Source organism: Strix uralensis, chromosome 8 (genome assembly GCF_047716275.1).
Source record: "Strix uralensis isolate ZFMK-TIS-50842 chromosome 8, bStrUra1, whole genome shotgun sequence".
Lineage (NCBI taxonomy): Eukaryota > Metazoa > Chordata > Aves > Strigiformes > Strigidae > Strix > Strix uralensis.
Genome location: NC_133979.1, coordinates 33,982,898 through 34,003,898, shown reverse-complemented (window position 1 = coordinate 34,003,898; position 21,001 = coordinate 33,982,898). Strand labels below are relative to the sequence as shown.

The 21,001-nt window shown below is 42.7% G+C and overlaps 1 protein-coding gene across 2 annotated transcripts; it reads left to right on the top strand.

Annotated features, from left to right (window-relative positions):
* Positions 1 to 2,119: 2,119 nt before the first annotated feature.
* Positions 2,120 to 9,910, top strand: PTGS2 (prostaglandin-endoperoxide synthase 2). Of its 2 annotated transcripts, none has more exons than XM_074877279.1 (10): positions 2,120 to 2,232; positions 2,649 to 2,765; positions 2,878 to 3,021; positions 3,473 to 3,616; positions 3,997 to 4,178; positions 4,987 to 5,070; positions 5,241 to 5,487; positions 6,477 to 6,763; positions 6,929 to 7,076; positions 7,228 to 9,910. In XM_074877279.1, exons 1-10 carry the CDS (start codon positions 2,163 to 2,165, stop codon positions 7,632 to 7,634), a joined length of 1,830 nt encoding a protein of 609 aa, XP_074733380.1. In that variant the 5' UTR covers positions 2,120 to 2,162; the 3' UTR covers positions 7,635 to 9,910. The 2 variants fall into 2 exon arrangements, with proteins under 2 accessions (XP_074733380.1, XP_074733381.1); XM_074877280.1 differs by having other exon boundaries at positions 2,211 to 2,310.
* Positions 9,911 to 21,001: the final 11,091 nt, after the last annotated feature.

Here is a 21,001-nt window from a genome sequence, read left to right as displayed (position 1 = left end):
ATCAGCTACCTGTATCCCCAGAGTCCTCCAAATCATAGCATAGCTCTGTATTATCATTTTAGGGAAAATTCTCTAGCTGCACACAATTAGTTCCGTTTTCCCCTTAATGTTGCTGGTTCTACACCCTAAAAACATTTTCTGGATTTACTTTTTCCCATGCACCTTATTAAAAAGTAACGTCTCACTCACCTAGTGTTTTCAGTAAAGCCTTATTACCCAACAGCATCCATAAAAGCTTTGCAAGATGGAATAAAATCAGTGTTAAAATGGCTCTTGATCTATGGCATTGTGCATACCATGCATCCCTTTCCATACCCTGTTCCCCTGGACATTACCACTGTTTCATAATTAGTTAGTTTGGCTCATGAAACCTCATAATGCAGGAACAAAACACTTGATAAGACCGAGCAAGAGTTACTGGACTTGCACGTAGCCACAACCTGCAGTGACCCACAGTTCACGCAGGAACAGGCTCCCAGCAGCCATCCTCTGCTTCAAGCTTATGACCAAGGCCAGTATTTTTTTACACATATGCACCTAAATATATAATACATGCCTTTTCCTATGCCAGAAGAATCATGTGATTACAGACTTTTGTGCACCATTCCCTAAAACATCTAGGATGACCTACTGCTGATGTATACAAATTATTCACTAACCACAATGCAATTCTTCTGGGCCAAAAATAAGTTTTTGTTTAAACTGGACCAAATCCACTTTCTGTAAAGTCATCGATTTGCAATTTAAACACAAGTAGCATTGAACCTCAAAAGACACTTTATTGAAACAGCAATGGGGTTTTTTGGTGTTTAATGCTGACATCAAGGGCGAAAGTGCGAGGGCTGAGAGGACTGCAGAAAGCCCTCAGCCCCACACCGTAGAGAATTACACAACTGCATTACATCCTACTTGTTTCATAATACATTTTCCACACGCAATGAAGAGTAAAAATAGTACTAGAGTATACTGATTAAAAAAAAAAAATCTATGACAGAAAGGTAAAGCATCATCAAATGGCCAAATCCATGCAGCGTTTGAAGGAAATGAGCAAAGATTTGTTTACAAAGCAGTGGGGGGGGTATTTTAAAGCAGAAGCACTGGGGAAAAGTCATTGGTCATTTCAAAATAAGATGTCTAATAACAGGATTTGGTCTCGTCAGAAACACAAACATACAGAAATAAAATTAAATATGCTCAGTATTCATTTCCCCGCTCCGTGCACATCCACGTCCAACCCAAGTGCTCTGCAGCCAGCCCTCCTTCACATACATGGAGAAAAAAGTCCCCCGACCACTTGTTTAATGAACATATTAAAATTCCCTCATGAACAATCTCAACCCCACGTTCCCCAGAGCGCTCCAGGCTGAGTCAGACAGAGGGGGGAACCCAACCGCCGGTAGGATCCCAGCGGTCCCCTGCCGCTGCCCGGGGACTTCCTTCAGCCGGGTGACAGTTCCCGCCGCACTTTTTCACTTAGAGCCTGCCGGCGGCAGAGCCCCACCGCGAGCAGGTGCGGCAACGAGCTGCATTTTTAAAACATCACTTGGAAAAGGGGGAGTTTGGGGGGGGTCAGAGAGCTGGGGGGTCGGATTTCGGCCCCTCCTCGGACGCCACGGGCCGCCGCGGGGGGCTCCCGCCGCCCTCCCCTCAGGAGCCGCCGGCGGCGCCGAGACAGTCACGCCGGGCCCGGGCGCTGAGGAGCCGCCTCAGCCACAGCGCCGCCTCCTCCTCCTCCTCTTCCCCGAGGCCGCCGGGGTCTCGAAAGGGACGGGGGACCCCGGCAGCCCCCCCTCCCCGCGGCGGGTGCTCCCCTCAGCGCCCGCCCGCCGGGACTCCCGGCGGGAAGAGCCGCGACGGCGGCTTGGCTGAGGGACGGGACTTGGGTTGGCTGAGGGACGGGACTTGGCTGAGGGACGGGACTTGGCTGTGGGACGGGGCTTGGCTGTGGGACGGGGGCAAGGCCGCCGCCTCCCCCGCCGCAGCGTGACGGAATCCCCCATCGTTAGTTTCCGGCGGGCGGGCGGGCGGGCCGAGGGGTGACTCACTGGCGGCGCCGGGGATAAATAAGCGGGTGCCTACCTGGGAGCGGCACTGGGTTCTCGTCGCCGAGTCCCCGCCGAGCCCCAGCCGCAGCCCGAGCCGCGCCGCAGCCCCGCCGGGCCATGCTCCTGCCCTGCGCCCTGCTCCTGCCCTGCGCCTTGGCGGCCGCGCTCCTGGCTGCCGGCCACGCAGGTGAGGCCCTGCCGCGGGCCAGTCGCGATCAAACCGTGCCTGGGGACTTCTCTTCTGTTCTTTCCAGCGGCGGAATGGGTTAGCTTTTAGCTTTTTTTAATGTCCCGTATTCTCTTGTGACTTCTCGAGGGCTCGGTGTATGGTGGGAAGGATGTCAGGCCGCCGCTGGCCTGTGTGGGACAATCCGACCCTTCTGAGGAGGTTTATTGCTGCCAGACAAATTCCTGTGCTTTTGTTAATAACTATTACCTGTAGTAGCCCAACGGCTAGTGTGAATGGATGCTCGCTCTCTGTCTTCCTCATAAGCATTGAATTTAAGGGCGTTGTCTACCTAACTTTGAAAAATTAGTTTAGTGGGGTGAGAATACCGGGGTAGCTCTAGAAGACGCTAATTGGAGCATTTGGTTTCATTCTAGCCAACCCTTGCTGCTCCAACCCCTGTCAGAACAGAGGAGTATGCATGACAACGGGCTTTGACCGGTACGAATGCGACTGTACAAGGACAGGATATTATGGGGAAAACTGTACAACACGTGAGTATCTTAAATCTCTTTTTCATAGAAATGAAATTTGAGAAATCAATTCCAGGATTGCAGATTATTCTGAATAGCTGATTTACAGTAATCTTTCCATCAATACTCACAGCGGAATTCTTCACATGGCTGAGGCTAACACTGAAACCTTCACCAAATACTGTCCACTACATCCTCACCCACTTCAAAGGAGCCTGGAATATCATTAACAACATTCCCTTCTTACGAGATGCTATTATGAGATATGTATTAACGTGTAAGTATGAGTTCTCTCTTTTAGTTCTCTTATCTTAGGACTCCAGAATATTGCACTTGATTGGTCCATATGTAAAGTTAGCAAGCTAACATCCACTAAGGTAAAAACACTCTAAACAAAATTTAAGATTTCTGCATGATGCAGACTTGTATGAAACATGCTTTGAAATGGAAATGCATTTTACTCTAATCTCTAATAGTATCCAGGATTTTGCCAGCATAAACTTCGCACCAAATCACTCATGTTAATAGTTGGATCCAGCTGATAATCCAGGACCCAGTCCTGTTGTTCAGTAACTGTAATCCCATTTAACATCAGTAGCTGACATATGTGGAATTTGTCTGTCCAACTGCTGCAAAAATATATGGAAAAGATCCAGCCTTGTGATTTACTTTTTGAGACTAAAATGTACAGTTCAAAAAAAAATGACAAAACTTTTTTTCTTTTTCAGCAAGATCACACTTGATTGACAGCCCACCAACTTACAACAGTGATTATAGTTACAAAAGCTGGGAAGCTTATTCCAATCTTTCTTATTACACAAGAAGCCTTCCACCAGTGGGACTTGACTGTCCAACACCAATGGGTATTAAAGGTAAGGAATAAACCGGATATGTAATGTTCACTTCTAGGAATTCCTACTTCTCATCTTAGAAGATACCATGAGACCTGCTTGTCTTTAGCCTTTTTTTCAGTGTAGTTGACTTTTTGGGTCTTTACACAGTGTATCCAAAACATGGCTGTTCTTAAAGATAACTGTTTTGGTTCTCATTATTAAGTTACGTGCTCAAACCAGGGAATGTAGAAGTTTCTAATAAAATCAAGAAAGTGAGCACAGAAAAGCAGATAATTCCTCTTATTTGTATGCTGCTACCCTTCAATAATACATCAAAAGCCTTTTTGTTGTTGGGAGCAAAATTAAGTATTGCTTAAACATAGTTGTCTTGAATATCTCATTGCTTCTTTCTCTTGCAGGTAAGAAAGAGCTCCCAGATTCAAAGCTGATTGTGGAGAAGTTTTTGCTAAGGAGAAAATTTATTCCTGACCCGCAAGGCACAAATGTGATGTTCACATTCTTTGCCCAACACTTCACTCATCAGTTCTTTAAGACGGACCACAAGAAAGGACCTGGCTTCACCAAAGCTCTCGGCCATGGGGTACGATCATAGCTCTGTAACTTGAACACAGCACTTAGTTCTCAGGAGATACTGAGCAGCTAGAATGGTACCTGACAGGTTGTTGGGGTACACAAACACCAGTGCACTTACTGTACAACGCTGTTTGCCACAAACTGTAACTGCTCCTTAGGCAAAATTCCAGCACTCGATAGCATCTCTTCCTGAGTCAGAACCACTTGTGCAAAGCATGTGGTTCTGTTTAAAATATCTGCACAGTGATCTCTGACTTTTATTATTCCCAAGAATCTGCTTTCACCGAAAGCATGTTAGATCTAGTGAGTACCCAGAACTTCTCTGGACTCTTTCTGTTAGTTGCCAAGAGCTGTATCCAGCACTGGGAAGTATCTTGTGTGCTGCTAATTGAAGAGACTTAGTTTAAAAAACTTCAAAAGCAGACTTGGATTTAGGATCTTTTATCTACAAAACAGGCAGCCTTCGGACAAAGTTCTTCAATATAAATGTAATGTGTATGTCTAAAACAAAGCGATAAAATAGGTGTGTATATACAGAGGACTGTCTGCATAATAGAAAGCTGCTGGTGCTTTAAACAGAGTCCTTTTAAATTGACAGTCAATTTAACAAGTTGCTGTTATACAAAGATGGCTCCAGTTGCCAGGAAATAATTTGGCTTCATCTTAAATATCAGTGCACAATACTTATAAGGTAACAATAATATAATTAAAAGGTAAACATCTAAGAAACTATTGGCATCCATAGAAGTGGGACATATCCTAATATAGCAGAAAATGCAGGTTGGCTTCATGTTCCAAATCCTTTTATTTTATAGGTTGACTTGAACCATATTTATGGAGAGACTCTGGAGAGACAACTTAAACTGAGGCTTCTAAAGGATGGAAAGCTAAAATACCAGGTGCGTCTGCCTCCTTACTGGATGACATATACTTCCCAAAACTAGTGCTCTGTGCATGGTGTAGCTGACCTAAAGTGCAAGCCTAAAGTCAGTACTAACAGAGTCAACACAGCTTAACTTATAAGCATCATAGCTTATGACTCTTTCTTCTTTCTCCCTCCCCCCGGCAGATGATTGATGGAGAAATGTATCCACCAACAGTGAAGGACACGCAGGCAGAGATGATCTACCCTCCTCACGTACCTGAACACTTGCAGTTCTCTGTTGGGCAGGAGGTGTTTGGTTTGGTCCCAGGCTTGATGATGTACGCTACAATATGGCTGAGGGAACACAACCGGGTCTGTGACATCCTGAAACGGGAGCATCCAGAGTGGGATGATGAGCAACTGTTCCAAACTACCAGACTCATATTGATAGGTGAGTGTTATTTCTACTATATGCAACTCTAACCTTCTCTTCAAGCGCAACACTTCTACCCCTTACCTGCTGCAGTAGGTGTAGTCAGAGGGAAAGCTATTACTTAAATTCGTGTGTGAGAGCATACATCTGAGCCTTTGTGACCTGCCACTGGGGTTGCATTGAGATACAGATTCCTCCCAGCTATGTTAACAGCAGAACTGAAGAAAACTGAGCCAAATGCTATTTAATTCCCTTATCTAAGGGAAACAGAACTGAAAGCAGTGAGAAGGCAGGAGGTAAGCTAAGGTTCACTTCTCGGAGAGAAAGCCTGTGGGGCTAGATGACCTCAGACTCCCAGATCCTGTGGGGTTTTTTGTGGTTTTTTTTCCCCTGGGATTGGGTCAGTTCAGGTATGCTTTAAAAGAAAGGCTGTGATTAAATCTAAAGTTCAGGAAGTTATGTAAAACATAATTCTACATACTTCTCCTGTCTAATTGTCTGTTCAGTGGTATTTCACCTTATGTAAATGGTGATGTACACTAAGCTTGAAAAGGCCTTGCCCAAACTGATTGCAACAGTAAACCAAGACAATTGTATTAAGCAGCTCAGAAGCTGAGAGTTGCTTTCAGGTACCAACTTTCTTCAGTATCCCCTCTCTGTATCCCGGGGGGTACTGTGTAACTGAACACAGCGTAGGTACTGATGTGTGCTGTCCTGTGGAACACACAGGGCAGTGTATCTTGGGGGTGGGGAGCAGGCTAGAGAAGACACATCTCTACCACAGCCAAAAACTCTTGGGAGCTTAAGTTCTGTTCCACCCTTAGTCACACAAAATATATTAATTATTTTCTAGAACAGACTAGAGAATGCTGAAGTGTTTGTTACCCTGATCACTATAGTATTTCCTTAGAACAGTTCAGAAATGGTATTTTCTCTCAGCAGGCTAACCTCCTAAAGTTTCTTAGGAAACCAGTACCAATATTCTCTTCTATTTCATTGATCAACAGGAGAGACAATCAAGATCGTTATTGAGGACTATGTGCAACACTTGAGTGGCTACCACTTCAAACTCAAGTTCGATCCTGAGCTGCTGTTCAACCAGCGGTTTCAATACCAGAACAGAATTGCAGCCGAATTCAATACTCTCTACCACTGGCACCCGCTTCTGCCTGACACTTTCCAGATACACGACCAGGAGTACACTTTCCAGCAGTTCCTCTACAACAACTCTATAATGCTGGAACACGGCCTTTCCCATATGGTGAAATCTTTCTCCAAGCAAAGTGCTGGCAGGGTATGTACTTTCTCAAGTTGCTCTACTGCTCCAATGGAGACCTAAACTGGGGGTGGGACAAGAGGGTAGAACAAAGCTACCCAAAACTAATGATATACTATAAAAGCACAGCTTCCTCATGACTCTTACCGGGAGATCTTACTACTTTTCATCTTTATTAAATAGGTTGCTGGTGGGAAAAATGTTCCTGCTGCAGTACAGAAAGTAGCAAAGGCTTCGATTGACCAAAGCAGACAAATGAGATACCAGTCCTTGAATGAGTACAGGAAACGGTTCATGCTGAAACCGTTCAAATCATTTGAAGAACTTACAGGTAACAATTTTCATCCTTTCTAACAAACAAGGGCTCTTTTCTTAAAATGGCTAACAGAGTCCTGCAGTGCTATTACTGGACTTGAACAGGATAGTCTTGCAATGAAAATAGGATTTTTCCACTTACGATTTTTACTCGTCAATAATTACAGGAGAAAAAGAAATGGCAGCTGAACTGGAAGAGCTTTATGGAGACATTGATGCCATGGAGCTGTACCCTGGCCTTCTCGTAGAAAAGCCACGACCAGGTGCCATCTTCGGTGAAACGATGGTGGAGATTGGAGCACCGTTCTCTCTGAAAGGACTGATGGGAAATGCAATCTGCTCCCCTGAGTACTGGAAGCCTAGCACCTTCGGTGGAAAAGTGGGCTTTGAGATAATCAATACTGCCTCCTTACAGAAGCTCGTCTGCAACAACGTGAAAGGCTGTCCTTTCACTGCCTTCCACATCTTAAATCCTGAACCCACAGAAGCAACTATTAATGTTAGTACCTCAAAAACAGCAATGGAAGATATCAACCCCACACTACTACTGAAAGAGAGATCTGCTGAGTTGTAAAAATCCATCTATTTATTTAACTATGTAATTTATTCTATTTATGGCTTAAAGTGTTTAAAAACAAAACCAAAAAAAAAAAAAAACCAAACCTTGAGCATCTTCGTTGTGGGGGTTGCCCTAGATTCCTTACTCAGGTAAGGCATCCATTTACAAAAGGGATTTTCTGTGTTTGAGCTCTACAGTGCTGAATCCCTTGTTTAAAGTCTTCTGTAACAGAACTATGTATTCCAAAGTGGACAAAGGTTCCAACTTTTTTAATGTTGTTTTAATACTTGACAAAGGGTGTTGGTGGGTTTTTTGTCTTTTCACTTGATCGTTCACACAACACTACGAAAGTGAGTTATTGCCTCAGCAACTTCTTAAACTTGAAAACAGGCTGTTGAACTAAAAGTACAAGAAAAATCTGACTTAATGAAAACTGTCAGAAAAGATTTATGAATTCAGTATGAGCACTCCAAGATTAACAAAGAAATACATATACTTGAGACTCACTCATGTAGTCAGAAAATGCATTGCATTTATTGTTGATACTACCTCTCCCTCATTGCAAATAAGGCACTTTGTATAGTAACTTATATTTGTTTTTATGTGTAAATCTGCTTTCATATGGCATTATACTTTTTTAATTTAATTATTTAAAGAAAATAGAACTTCTTTTGGATCGTACTTGTTTTTGAAGTATATGTCACAGAAGTATTATTTGTGTAAGAGGATGATAATGTACTGAGCTGAGAAAAAGGCTCTCTCTCAGGCTGTAATACAAGGCCACTTGTATTCTGATGCAGATGTTTTATTGTGCAAGTTTGCAGAGGTCTTAACCTTAGTCCAAAGTATTGGTACTCTTCATAGCTGTAGTTCTCTGGTCTACTTGATAATATAATTTTAGTCTCTGTCAGTTTAAGGACAAATGGACAGTATAGCTTTAGGTAAGGATGTGACTATAGTATAGCTTTGTGTACCAAAACATGGAGATTCTTGGGGAATAGTGAAAACTGAGGAGCTGTGTAAACATGCACAGCAGAGAAATGAATACAGAATAGATCTAGCAAAACTGCGAGGCACCGAGACTTGAAGGTTTATGTCTCTGTACACAAGCCATACTTGTGACTTATAGTTCTGTTTATTGGGGGAGGAGGGATAATGTTTTGTTTATAACTTATAAACAGAGGCATTTTGAGTAAGTGGCTTAAGCTTAATTAAAACTGGCTAGCTAGCACAAAATCTCCTAGACATATTTGTCCTGATCCAGCACTTAAATATCTAGTCTCATCTGGGCACGTAAGAAGTTACACAGGATCTTGTACCAGCACTTCAAACTTTGCGTATAAGGGTATCTTTTTTTTTCAATTTCTAGAGAGGAAATGTAGAAGATGATCTTCCTATAAAAACAGCTGGGGAACTATAGGTAAAAAGAAAAAGTCACTTCAGACTGGAATAGAGCAGCAACCTGGTATTCTGTGCCGCTGCCCAATATTCCTTGACTACTTGTGGAAAAGGACTTGAGTTTTGTATTTCACTGAATCTCTCCAACATTTATAGAGGCTAGTACATTGTAACAGCTATGGCAGTAGTATAGTTTGACTGTGACTTCTGTTTCTGTTGACCTGTTTAGAGACACTGATTACCTTACGCTGTGTAAGTTAGTGATTGTTGGTGTGAATAGCTCAACCAAGGTCTCCTACAGCCATCAGTACCAGTGACTGATCTGAGGTGGTCTTTGGGATGAATGCTTTGGAAGAAAGAAGGGCATTTGTCTTCCTTTTTCTATTTGAAGCATGAAGAAGGGGAAACTTCAGTAACCTTGTATGCAAAGGTGGTCAGTACTGCATATGCTAGTGGGCTTGGACGCTTGTTAAACATGTGATTGTCATTCAGCTCTGCCTTTGGAACACACTTCTCGAGAGCACCCTTCTGCCGTTAACAAGGAAAAGTGTTTGGCTTAGAGACAAAGGGAGACAAGTCTGGACACATCTAGTTATTGGGGGGGTGGGTAAAGAGGAATTCCTCAGACCATGGCACTTGAGTTAAGTTGTAAGCTGCTTCAGAAAGGAATCACGTTCACTCTGCGTTTTGTACTCTGCAGCCACATTTCACCAGTCACTTCTCTGTGACCCAACCTGCTGGGTTTGGCTGGGTTCAAGTTGCTCATGATAAATGTGTATGTTTGAGATTATTTATTTAAAATTCTGTGAATTGTTTTTCACTTTATTTTTGTAGGACAAGAATGTTTTTAAAATGCAATTGTTTATATAAATAAATTGAAAACATTACCTGTATGGGCTCATTTGCGTGTGATTTCCTTCAGCAATATTTTGTATGAAACAATTCTTTCATCTTATTTGCCACTCAAGATTAAATGGAGAATTCCAGGGAATTACTAACAGCATTAAATTCTCTCATATCCCAGACCCAAGATGCCTCCAACTTAAATCACCCACCCTCTACATAGGGTTATTTTTTCCCTTTAGTCACCACTGAAAAGGGGTTTCACTGTGACATCCCCGGAGAAGGCAGCTGCTCTTCACTGCAGTAAAGATGCTGGCACTGCTCTCTCTTAAGTACCCAGGGAAAGGACAATACTGGAGTTGCACAACATCGCGTTGGTGTAACCACCCTCCCTTCACCACTGCTGAGCGCAAGGGCAGTCCACAGGCCTTTCTCTTCCAGCTAAGCATGCTCCAGCAGGGCAAACTGGGATACCAGCAACCACTGAACAGTGTGATTTCAGCAGTGATGCCTCATCCCCCTTGTCCAACAGCAAAGTCAAGCTGTGACAGCCACTTCTTCCTTCCTTCTGCAGAAGGGTCCCGCTTTGTTACCTTTATCGCAGTTATTGCTTAACTTTGTAAAGAGTGATGCAAGCTGGAATGAGGGGCAGTGGGGCTAGGGCAAGAGCAGTGATCTGCTCAATAAAAACAGAGGCAGGAATTGTACGAGTTGGTGCAATGTGTTCCTCCTACAACAAGCACCTCTGAGGCTACTCAGTCTCTTCTCTATGTTTTCATCTCTGATAAAAATGAAGGGAACCTATGAAGGAGGCAACCGAGAGCATCATGCACCCTCTACTGCCTCAGTCAACTCCTACACCCTCCACCCAGCCACTGATGAAACATCCCCTCAAGCACCCTTCTGTGCTCAGCCCCCCGCTGTCATCCCATAGGTGACTGTCTCCAGTACTCCCCCATCATCCATAGTGGTGCTCTGTCCTCTCACAGCCTCTTCCTGGTGACCAACCCCATAGCTGCTGTCCTTCACCCAGAGTCAGCTTCCTTCCAACCACCCAAAATCCTCTTTGGTCCAAGGCTCATCCCAGTGATCCACAGCTCTATATTCCCAACAGCTCTCCAGCCCTGGGAATATGACCGGCCTCCTGCCTCTGCTCTGTAGCTCCTTCCCATCTTCGTCAGTGTGCAGTTCCCCTACATTCCTATCGTACCCCAGCACCTAAACACCTCCAGCAATTATCCTCAACTGAAAACTCAGGCCTCATCACTTCAGTGACCATCCTCAGCCCCAAAAATGCAACGTCCTGAGGACCCTTCCAAAAGCATCACCCCAGTTTCTCTCCTGGCTGCACGCGGAGGCTGTGGGTGAACAGAGGCATGTGCAGGCCAGGTATGAGCAATGTGGGGTTTTTTCTTTAATAATCAGTCAACTCATTTGCTCTACAAGTTAATTCATTTCTGACATGTTTCTGTTTTGAGGGGAAGTTGAGGGAGCGAGCGAAGATGAAGCCAACTGCTTCAGCGGGAGGAGGACGGGCTTGGCCACGGCCGCCATGATGGCGAGGCGATGCATGGGAAGGTGCAGCAGCTGGAAGGCAGCAGCAAGGTCATCCGCGGGGAAGGTGTTTTGGGTGACTGCTGCCCTAATTAGGGAAGGGCCAGTCTGAATGAATTGGCACACGATGGATGAGATAGTTTGATCGTGGAGGAGCTCCTCCTTCCCTCTGAGCAGGGGCATGTCCTGATGATACAAAAGGCAAGAATGTTCCTCAGAGGAAACCTGCCTGGTGAAATACTTGCTCTCCAGCCTGGATTGAGGTAACTGTTTCACCCAAGGCAATATGGTAAAGGAGGGGGGCTCAGCGTTTCATTCATACCCTCGGAGGGAGGTCCATCAAGGAGCACGAGCTCTGTGCTTTGGGAGCAGGTCACCATACACCATCACCTTTACCGAGGGCTTTTGCCGTACGTCATTTGCTTGCTTGCCCACTGCGTAAGAGGTCTTTACAGGCGCTGAGTCGGAGCCCTGTGGGCATCTGACCAGGTTTATTACTTCTGATACACTTGCTGGAGGTGCACTGACCTTTATGCTGGAGCACTAATGCTCCCAAGGCAGCTGCTTTACACAGATTTCAGGAAACATTTCTATCACAAGCGGCTTCTGCTTTGCAAGAAAATACCCCTTCGGCTTTTGGCATCAATCCAGAAAAGTCAACAGGTAGTTAGACTAAGCTGTGGGAAGGGTAGGAAGGAGAGAGAACCCGGGTGGAGGGGAACAGATGCATCACTTGTTCCTTGCCTGTTCACAGCTACTGAAATAGGTGAACAGCTCTGGAAAAGCTTATTACAAAGACGTGCTGTTTCCTTCGAAAGACCAGAAAGGAAAAAACCTGCAAGTTGTAAGACAGAAAGGAGCAGGCTGTAGCTATATAATCCAACTATGGAAAAAAAGGTGAATGGAGAGATCCTAACCTTTTTGCTAAAAGGCATGAGAAACACCATGCAAGGCAGAAATGGAGCAGTGTCGCAAAGAAACATCGTATGAAAAATACTCTCCTTGGAAAGAGTTGAGTGCTCCTCTTCCTTTAATCTGGAGTTTCAGTTCAGAAATAACCTTATACTGAGAGGCAACGTGATTGGTTTCAAATTGTATTTCTTTTCCTCTGATACTTATTTTTTAAAACTAGTGTAAAATCTCCTGTGACTCCTGTGTTTACTTACTCAATCTGTAAGTCCAGACATTTTCATTAATATTAGCAAGAGCCTGATCACAATCAAAAAAAAATCCAAACCACTACATTTATCCTCTGCCATTCAGGAGTGAGGCAAGAAAGCAGATGTCAAGAAAATGAGAAGGAAAAAAGTAGCACAAGAAATTCACAAATTTTCCTTTCTGGAATTTTCTTGGCTGAAAATCCTGAGACCGCGCTGAAAATCTCAGCATTCACTTACAGCCACGTGAAAGCCTGAGAAACCAGTCAGAGGTGGCCTGGGCAAGTTGGGAGCTGAGCACCATCAGTAGAGAGAGGATATTAAAGCTTGTGAGATCTCACTAGTTTACCATCCGGAGAGGGCAGGGTACAAAGCACTCAAGGTTTGACTCATGCTGGTTGCTTGTCCTCAGTTCTGGACAAGCCAAGCCAATTTATCCAGCGGGTATTAGCCATCAGAAAGCAAGATCTGGGGGAAGAAGGCAAATAATGTTCAAAGCATCTACTTTCAAACCAACCCACTGCATGCCAGCAAGATCTAGCCCATTGCAGGGCACATCTACAGAAAGTTGAAAATACATTGCATCTTCTAACCAACTGTAATCCTAATATTATTATTTTCTGTTAATTAGTAGCTGTTACCAGAAGGGCACTGGGAAAATACAAAGTGTTATATAACTAGGAGCATCCTGTTTGCAAGTGTTTCAGAGCTTTACTTAATACAGTAGCAAAGTAGTAGTTCACAGGTCTGTCTCAGGATAAAACCAAAAATACTCACAAAAAGTAAAGGAGGATCCTGTGGCAAATATATTCTTGCTCTGCACTTTAGTTTTTCATGGTAACCAGGTGTAGCTCATTACTTCAGGCTTACAGAGTAGTGGATGTAGGTGTGTGCAAGCATCCTTGTTCAAACCTGCCCTGCTGACAGGTAATTTTAACACCCATTCATTTTCTGCAAAAGGACTGCATTTGTGGTAGACTTTTCTATGAGAGCACATGAAAATTTTTAAACACACACACACCAAAATGGGAAAAAAAGTGAAAGCAATGCCCATCACCCTGAGCACTGTGGAGCAGCCAGGTGGCAGTTGGAGAAGGCATGTTCCCCAAATGGCTTGTCGTGTCATCTTGCTTTCCCCTATACCATGAAGATCTACCCAAAGAAAATATTTTCAGAAGCATTCATGAAGGAAACATTGTGAAAGTCGTACTGGCTTTAGCATAACGCCATAACTTGTGGCTGCTAAGAAGGATATTTCTGAATTTATGCTGGCAGGTCTTCAGAAACGGGAGGTGAGACCAAGACCCTGAGAAGCAACATAGTTTTGGTGTAAAAAACCAGGTCTGCAAGACTGCAAAAGCATCAGTCATTCGGTATGATTTTAAGCCCCCCAAAATTCAGTGAACTGTGGAAGAGCAACAAAACACAGCTAAAAGCCATGATGCTTAGTCTGGATACGTTCCCCAGCACCTTCAAAACATGACCCTGAGAACTGACACAACTTGATACCCTTTCAATTGTGGCTTTCGAGCCTGTTGCCTAGACAATATTAATTAGTCCTGCCTAACAAATAATGGCAGAGTTGCTAAGTAGCAGTCATAGGTAATAATTAAAACAAGACTGAGTTGAGCTGGCTCAGCTGTGAAATACTAGTTCTTACATAAGGCTGGGACGTAACACGAGATGATCCAATCACGTCTTAGGGAAGCTGTTAAAAAGGTATTAGGTCCAATGAGGCAGAGAAGCAGAGACCATTCCAAGTAAATCAGGACTGAGATTTTCATAGCAGAGAGAATTTCAGTGAAAGCAGAAAAAAAAAAATGCATTTCTTAATTAGAAATGGACTGAATTCTCTCAGTGTCCAATAAACTGGAAGAATTTCAGACAAATTCAGGACATATTTCTGGCCCTCGAACAATAAAACCAGCTTCTTCTCACTGTTTGCTGGGGGAAATGTTTCAGTGTTCGTCATCATAACGGACCCAGTCTTAATGGTAAACAAAAGATTTCCCAGCCTGACCATGAAATGGAATGTCCTTTTGCAGATCAAGCAAAATATATAAAATCATCCCAAAACCAAGCTGACAATACTGTATATTAAATAAGCTTTTTTCAATAATCTTCACTCTATATCAGATGTGTTTTTCATTAGATTATAACAGCTCTTCTACTCGATAGATGGAGATGGATAAAACACTGTTACTGAATTTTCCAAAGAAAAAGAATGCTTGCCTCATTTTGAGGAAAATTTAAGGAGTATATGAACACTCTCCATGAAGACCAAATTAGTGTCTCCCATAGCTACAAAAATATCATCAGAACATTTAACGAGAGGTGAGACTTTGAAAAGCAACTCTGCTTTAGCAGAGCCTGGGGGTTTGGTTTCTGCAACTCTTCGGCACTTCTGAAAGCATCTCTGGAGATCTTCTGTTTGATACTGAAGTCCAGGGCTCCTCCAGATTGCCAGCAAGTGCTCTGTATTGCTTAGTAAATAGGTGCCAAATGTGTAAAGCAAAATTAAAATATGATTTTAAATAAGATATAGAAAAAATAGGAGGAGGCAGTGGTGTACCAGTAAGCCGAGATCAATAGTGTTTTGCAGACTGATTTTTAAAAGCAACAGCAAAAATAAAACCATTTCTCATATGATGGCTTTGTGAATAGAGAATTAAAATCCCCAAGGTTCCTCATTTCTTAGGAAGTTTATTTCCTCTTTAAAGTCACTTCCTTGGTCACTCTTGGTTACAAAAAATTCTCATAACTCCCTTTAAACTTTCTATGCAAACAAATGAACATTTACCACCATCCTCTTAAATATTTACTTATTCAATAGTCGTGTCTACAATGACTTCACCTACCACATCAAATTTGACATTGGGGAAGTTGCACTTGATTTGAATAATGTTGTTCTGCTGCAAACATCATTTGCAAAGTTTATGTCCTTTCCTAGAAACAAGGGGCAGCTATTTGAGCAATACTTTCCAGTCTCCATCTTCAGTGGGAGGTAATAGAAGGACAGGTACGATGCCATTTTCCTATGTAATTTGTTAGGGAGATGAAAAATCTGCAGGTGTCATTCAACATAAAACAGCACCTTGTGACGCTTAGTGCTATGAAGGAACTTGAAAAAACCCTTCTGTAACTGTGTGTCAGATTTAGAACTGAGTCCTGAAAAACTGAAGAGCTTATCTGCATCTCCTGACTTTGCAAAAATGGACAGGGAAGCTCACTAGAAAAGGTTCCCATGAGATTTCTGTCACTTCTACTTTTCTGTCATACTGAAATACTACAAGACCAGCACCTAATACAGATTTTTTTTTTTTTAATTTTTTTTTTCTTCTTCGCTTACATACCAGGAACCAGAACACAGACTGAGGAACTCTTTGCTTCAGCACTTTCATAATGGTTGGTCTGAGAAAAAATTAGATTGAGAGAGGGATGTACTACTCCCCATCACATTAAATCTGCTTGCTCATTCTCAATAACTATAAAATTTACTGGGGGAACTGAAAGTCAGAAAAAGGTGTAAATTTTCTCGAGTGACTAATGGGGGTTTTTTTGTCTCTAGCTCCATTTTCACAGGAAGGTCCTTCCTTTAGAAAATAAGTTACATTCCTTATGATTCAGCACATGAATGGGTAGGCAACATGGGAGAGTATGAATATGATTCTGTATTATTAAATGGCCATAAATGCACCCACTTGAATAAAGCTTTGACAGAGCAATCCGTCATCAGATTTTAGGCTAGTCTAGATTTGCGTGACTTGCACAAAGCCAGCCCCACCTTCCAGTACACAGTCACTCTCAATTCTCCTCAAATCGGGTCAAGTTCTCCTTACTCCACTATTGACATTTAATCAAAAATAACTTAATGATTGCATGCTTTCAGTTCCTTAACAAAATCCCCTCTTCATTTCCCTACCACATTCCCTGTTTCTCATAACCCTTAGGGCACAGACTGTAAGATGATAAGAAGTAAAGTGCATTTACTTGAAAAACGAGTTGCATAAAAGTCAATTTCTTTGAACATTTTGCATTTTAGCTTATTTTATTTAGCTGCTTTTTACCAATATAAATCTAGCTAAAAGCTTACATCTTCTTCTTTTAACTGCAGTGCATAACTGTTTCAGTTTTTGTTCTCCCCTACTGGGAGGAGACAATCTATAGAAATTTGACAACTAGGCAAGGACAGAAGCCAAGGTTGAACATAGTTTTGTATTCATCACAGTCCCACTGATACAAGCTTGCTGCTTGATGGCAACAATGTGAAAATTCAAATTTGCAGTCCACTTTTTTTCCAGACAAAGCTGATATGACCTAAATTGGTCTAACAATGGCCGACTCACATTTATTATCAGAAGGTGAAGGTGACCAGCTGGAACCTTCTGCAGGGATTCAGACTTCGGGCTTGCTACCTCTATCTGCACCTCTCACAGCACAGTGCAGAAGACCTTGGTATTGGTTGGACAGAGGGACCAGGAGGGGTATCCTACAATAGTAGTGAAGTAGAAAAATGAAGATTTTTTCTTCTCTTTACCAAAAAGTGGGAAGACAGCCTTCCTGAGTAATGGAAAGCTGTCTAGCAAATCCACTTTCGCTTGAAGTCCTAACAGCCATACAGCACCTTCTTTGCATATGGCATATTCTTGTTATTTAGAAGGTAAACATTTTGTATGTGCCCGACAGAAAGAAAAATCTCATGCTAATGTTCACTTACCAGAATAACTGCTTCAATTTTTACCAGCAAGTGTTATCAGATTATTTTTGTGGTATGTAGGTATTGCAGCTAACTGTGATTTGGGCAAATGCTTTACGTGCGATTTGCGATACAATAACAATGGACACAACTAGCAATGGTAGAATCACAGGATAATTTGGGCTGGAAGGGTCCTCTGGAGCTCTCTGGTCCATCCTCTGGCACAAGAGAGGGGCAGCTCTGGGGTCAGACACCAGATCTTCAGTCCGTGACAGGTTTGACTAAGGTGTGTCTCCGTTTCTCTGAGCATTATGGGTACCTTCATTTCTACTATAAAACTACTACCCTGCCCTAAATGTAGTTCCTGTCTTTGGACCTGTTTTTAAGAAGGAATATGATGACCATTCCTAAAGGAAAGGGAGAAGACAAATCAACCACAGACAAGAAACTTCCAGATTTAAACCAGAACTACAGAAATGACCTCTGTAAAAGCTGCCCGCTCATCCAGAGCTCCTCAGCAGATGCCAGAGATAACATGTGTACACGTACACGTGTGCGTGTGTACATGCCTGCATCCTAAAGACATGCTATCCCACAGGCAGGAGCGTGCATTCCCATACAGGGAATGCAGCCACACACCAAGGACAAGTGGCAGAAGAAACCAGTCTAATTTTTATGCTATATTTAGGGCTATTTACTGCCCTGGCAAAACAAAAATCAGTTGCAAAACCAGTTTAACTGTTTTGTGGTTATTGCTTTTTAGGTAGAAACTGGCAGGCGTCTCTGAATCTAATTGTCAAAGTTATAAGAAACATGTTCCAAGTTTAAATCTTCATAATTTAAAATACTCCAGAGCAGCATATGATAAGATTTATTTTAAGCTTCTTGTTTAGTATTTACACAAGAATATATTATAAGAAAAAGAACAATTTTAATTTAGAATAGAGTATAGCATAGGAATGTTGCAATGAATAGAAGTAAAGTTAATATTTAAAAGAAATACAAACCTATTAAGATAAAGAAATGCATATGAGGCAATAAACGGCTTCAGCCCTATTTCACAGTGATATCAGGAGTCAAAACAGGTGAAATGAAACCAATTTTAAAATAAATATATTAATGATAACAGGGGTGCACAACAGGAAAAATCCATGAAAGAGCAGTGCTAAGGTTCCCTTGGCTGAGTTCAACATTTAGATAAGCAACATGGTATTTTACTCTCAATTTTTAAAATTTTTTAAAATATATTTCCAATCTACTTATAAAGTCCCTATATCGCTAGCCAATTTTTAACCCTTCCATCAACATAGTCCTTAAACAAAAAAGCACTGTTTGCAGACACAATAATGAAGTAGTTCTTTTCAGATGTCAAAGGCCACGGCTAGTGCTGCAGAAACTCTCTCGTAACCTTTTTCAAGCTGAGTCCTGGACTTTTCCTGATCTCAAACAAAAACATCTTTAAAGGGAAGTTTATTTTGCTTAATAATATTAAGCATATTGAGTGGACTCATGATGAGTAAGAAGTGGACATGTGGAGCCACATTCATTCAGAACCGAAATACACTTCCAGCCCCCGCCCCCCGCCAGAAAATATGAGGTTGTTTTCACCTCTTTTATGTTCTGGGAAGCGAGGAAATGTCTCTGCTTGAGCCCGGTGGAAATTTTTGGACAAATCTGTCTTTTGTTGGAATGTAGTGTTTTTATGGAAACAAGCCAAGTTCAACTAAACCTTCCTTGGGAAATATTTCTCAGGTTTAGCAAGGAATTTCTTGGTCAAAACACAGCTGAGACCTTCCCCCTCCCCTCCATCTGGTAGCTAGTGCAGAGGTTTATCCTGTGGCAGAGGCTCTCGCACAAGTGCTCAAGATAAGCTTTTGTGATGCCTTAATCCTCCATGTAAGTACATTAACTACAAATAAGTTCATTGTGGCAGGATCACCCTTTCCCCACCAATTCATTCCTTAGTTTTTCATTTAAAAAAAAATACAACTTTAAGTTTCCATTTCTCTTCCACCATAAAATGGAAGAATTTTTATAGGATCACAAATCTTTTCCTGCCTACCACTAGTCCATGCAAATGTCTTCTCACTTCATAATCAGCCTCATACTTCACAGAAAGGAATTTGTCTGCAAAAGCAGCTTTCCTGGAAAAGTAAAATATTTGAGTTCAGCACAAACACCGATTTTGGGTTGGAAAGTTAATGAGATGTTACAATTATAGAAAAGATGCAAGGATCGTTCAGTTGCCCCTTGATGAAATTCTCTGGAGAGTCACTAGTTGTCAGTGAAACTCTCACATCTCCAAAACTGTCTCCATCCCCCAAATTATAACATGGTTAGTTGCTAACCAGGTCCAGAAGATAGCAGGCAAGTAGCAAACGTTGACTTTATTCTTCTGGTGACCACACTTGCCTTTCTCATGCCAGTATTTACACCTGGAGCCTTTCCTTCCTAGGGGGAACTACCCCATCTTGTAGGTCTTCAAGACCCACCTGCAGTATCCTGGCTTTCCCCTTCCTTCCCCTACCTGTTGAGGGGAACTCAGCAGGTTGCCAAACCCATCTCGCCCACCTCCTGTGGGGAAACCCGCCTTTTGAAGAGAAGTGCCAAAGAGTGGAGCGAAGCAGCACTCATGTCAGTTTTGCAAGAGGTCAGGGAAATTTTTTGGCAACAAAAGAGGCTATGAATATTGTACAACGAGAGCCTGTAATAGAGTTATCGGGGCCAGCTGGCTGAGATAGCATCTTCTGGACAGGACAGTGTACTCCCAGGCCCTTCATGCTCTAAAAAGAAATACCCTGGCCAAAATATGATTGTACCACTTGAAGGATGTTTCTTAAATTATCACAGAAAAAAAATGTTTAAAATGGTATATATAAGTTGTTTGGGGGATGAAAGCCTAAGGAAAGGCTAGAGGTATTTTATATCACCCTCAAGTGAACTGGGACAAGAAGAAAGTTTTTAAAATTCACCCTATATGCAAAGTAGTGTCATTGTCAAGCACAAAAAGTCATGCTGGCAGCACAGCAAAAGTGCCTCTGGGAAGCAAAACAAATATATTTAAATTGGCTAGGGAAAAAAAAGACCTGTTTGTTTGTTCTAGACTATTATGCTAGCCTTTCTTACGTAGGCTTGTGAAGATACAGTAATGAACCAGTCAACTGTTCCTACCAAACCCATTTTAGCCGTATGTGGCGTATCTGACGCACTTCAGGGTGCACAGGAGCAGGTCGTGAGGACCTCAAGCTCTGCCATGCTGTCACGTCTCCCTCCTCCCCCTCATTCCCAGAGGCTGGTGGAAAACAGGAGCGCTGAAGTGCTGGGGGGTCAGGCTGCTCATGGACCCAAACCGTGCGGTCACCAAGTAAAGTTCAGCCACAGAGTGGCCCCTGTGCAGGAAACCAGACAGCGTTTTATTCGACAGAAAATGGAGACTTGGGCTGCCTGCATGGTTGGAAATTATCTCAGAGTTATGAGAAATTTGGGAATATAAACAAAAATACCCCTTTATGTGATGCCATGGTCCTTGGGGCTACCACCACGGAGCAACAGAGATGCTGCAGTGCTGGTGGCAGGAACAGTACAGTGTTACAACACACGTGAGAGGGTCACTCCAGCGTGGCCAATGTGTAAGGGAATCCCTGACACCTCCTATCCACCGCTCAAAGGAATCCATGCAGGACACCAAGTTAAGCGTATCACCCAAGGGTCAGGCAATGGGCACATGGGCACCA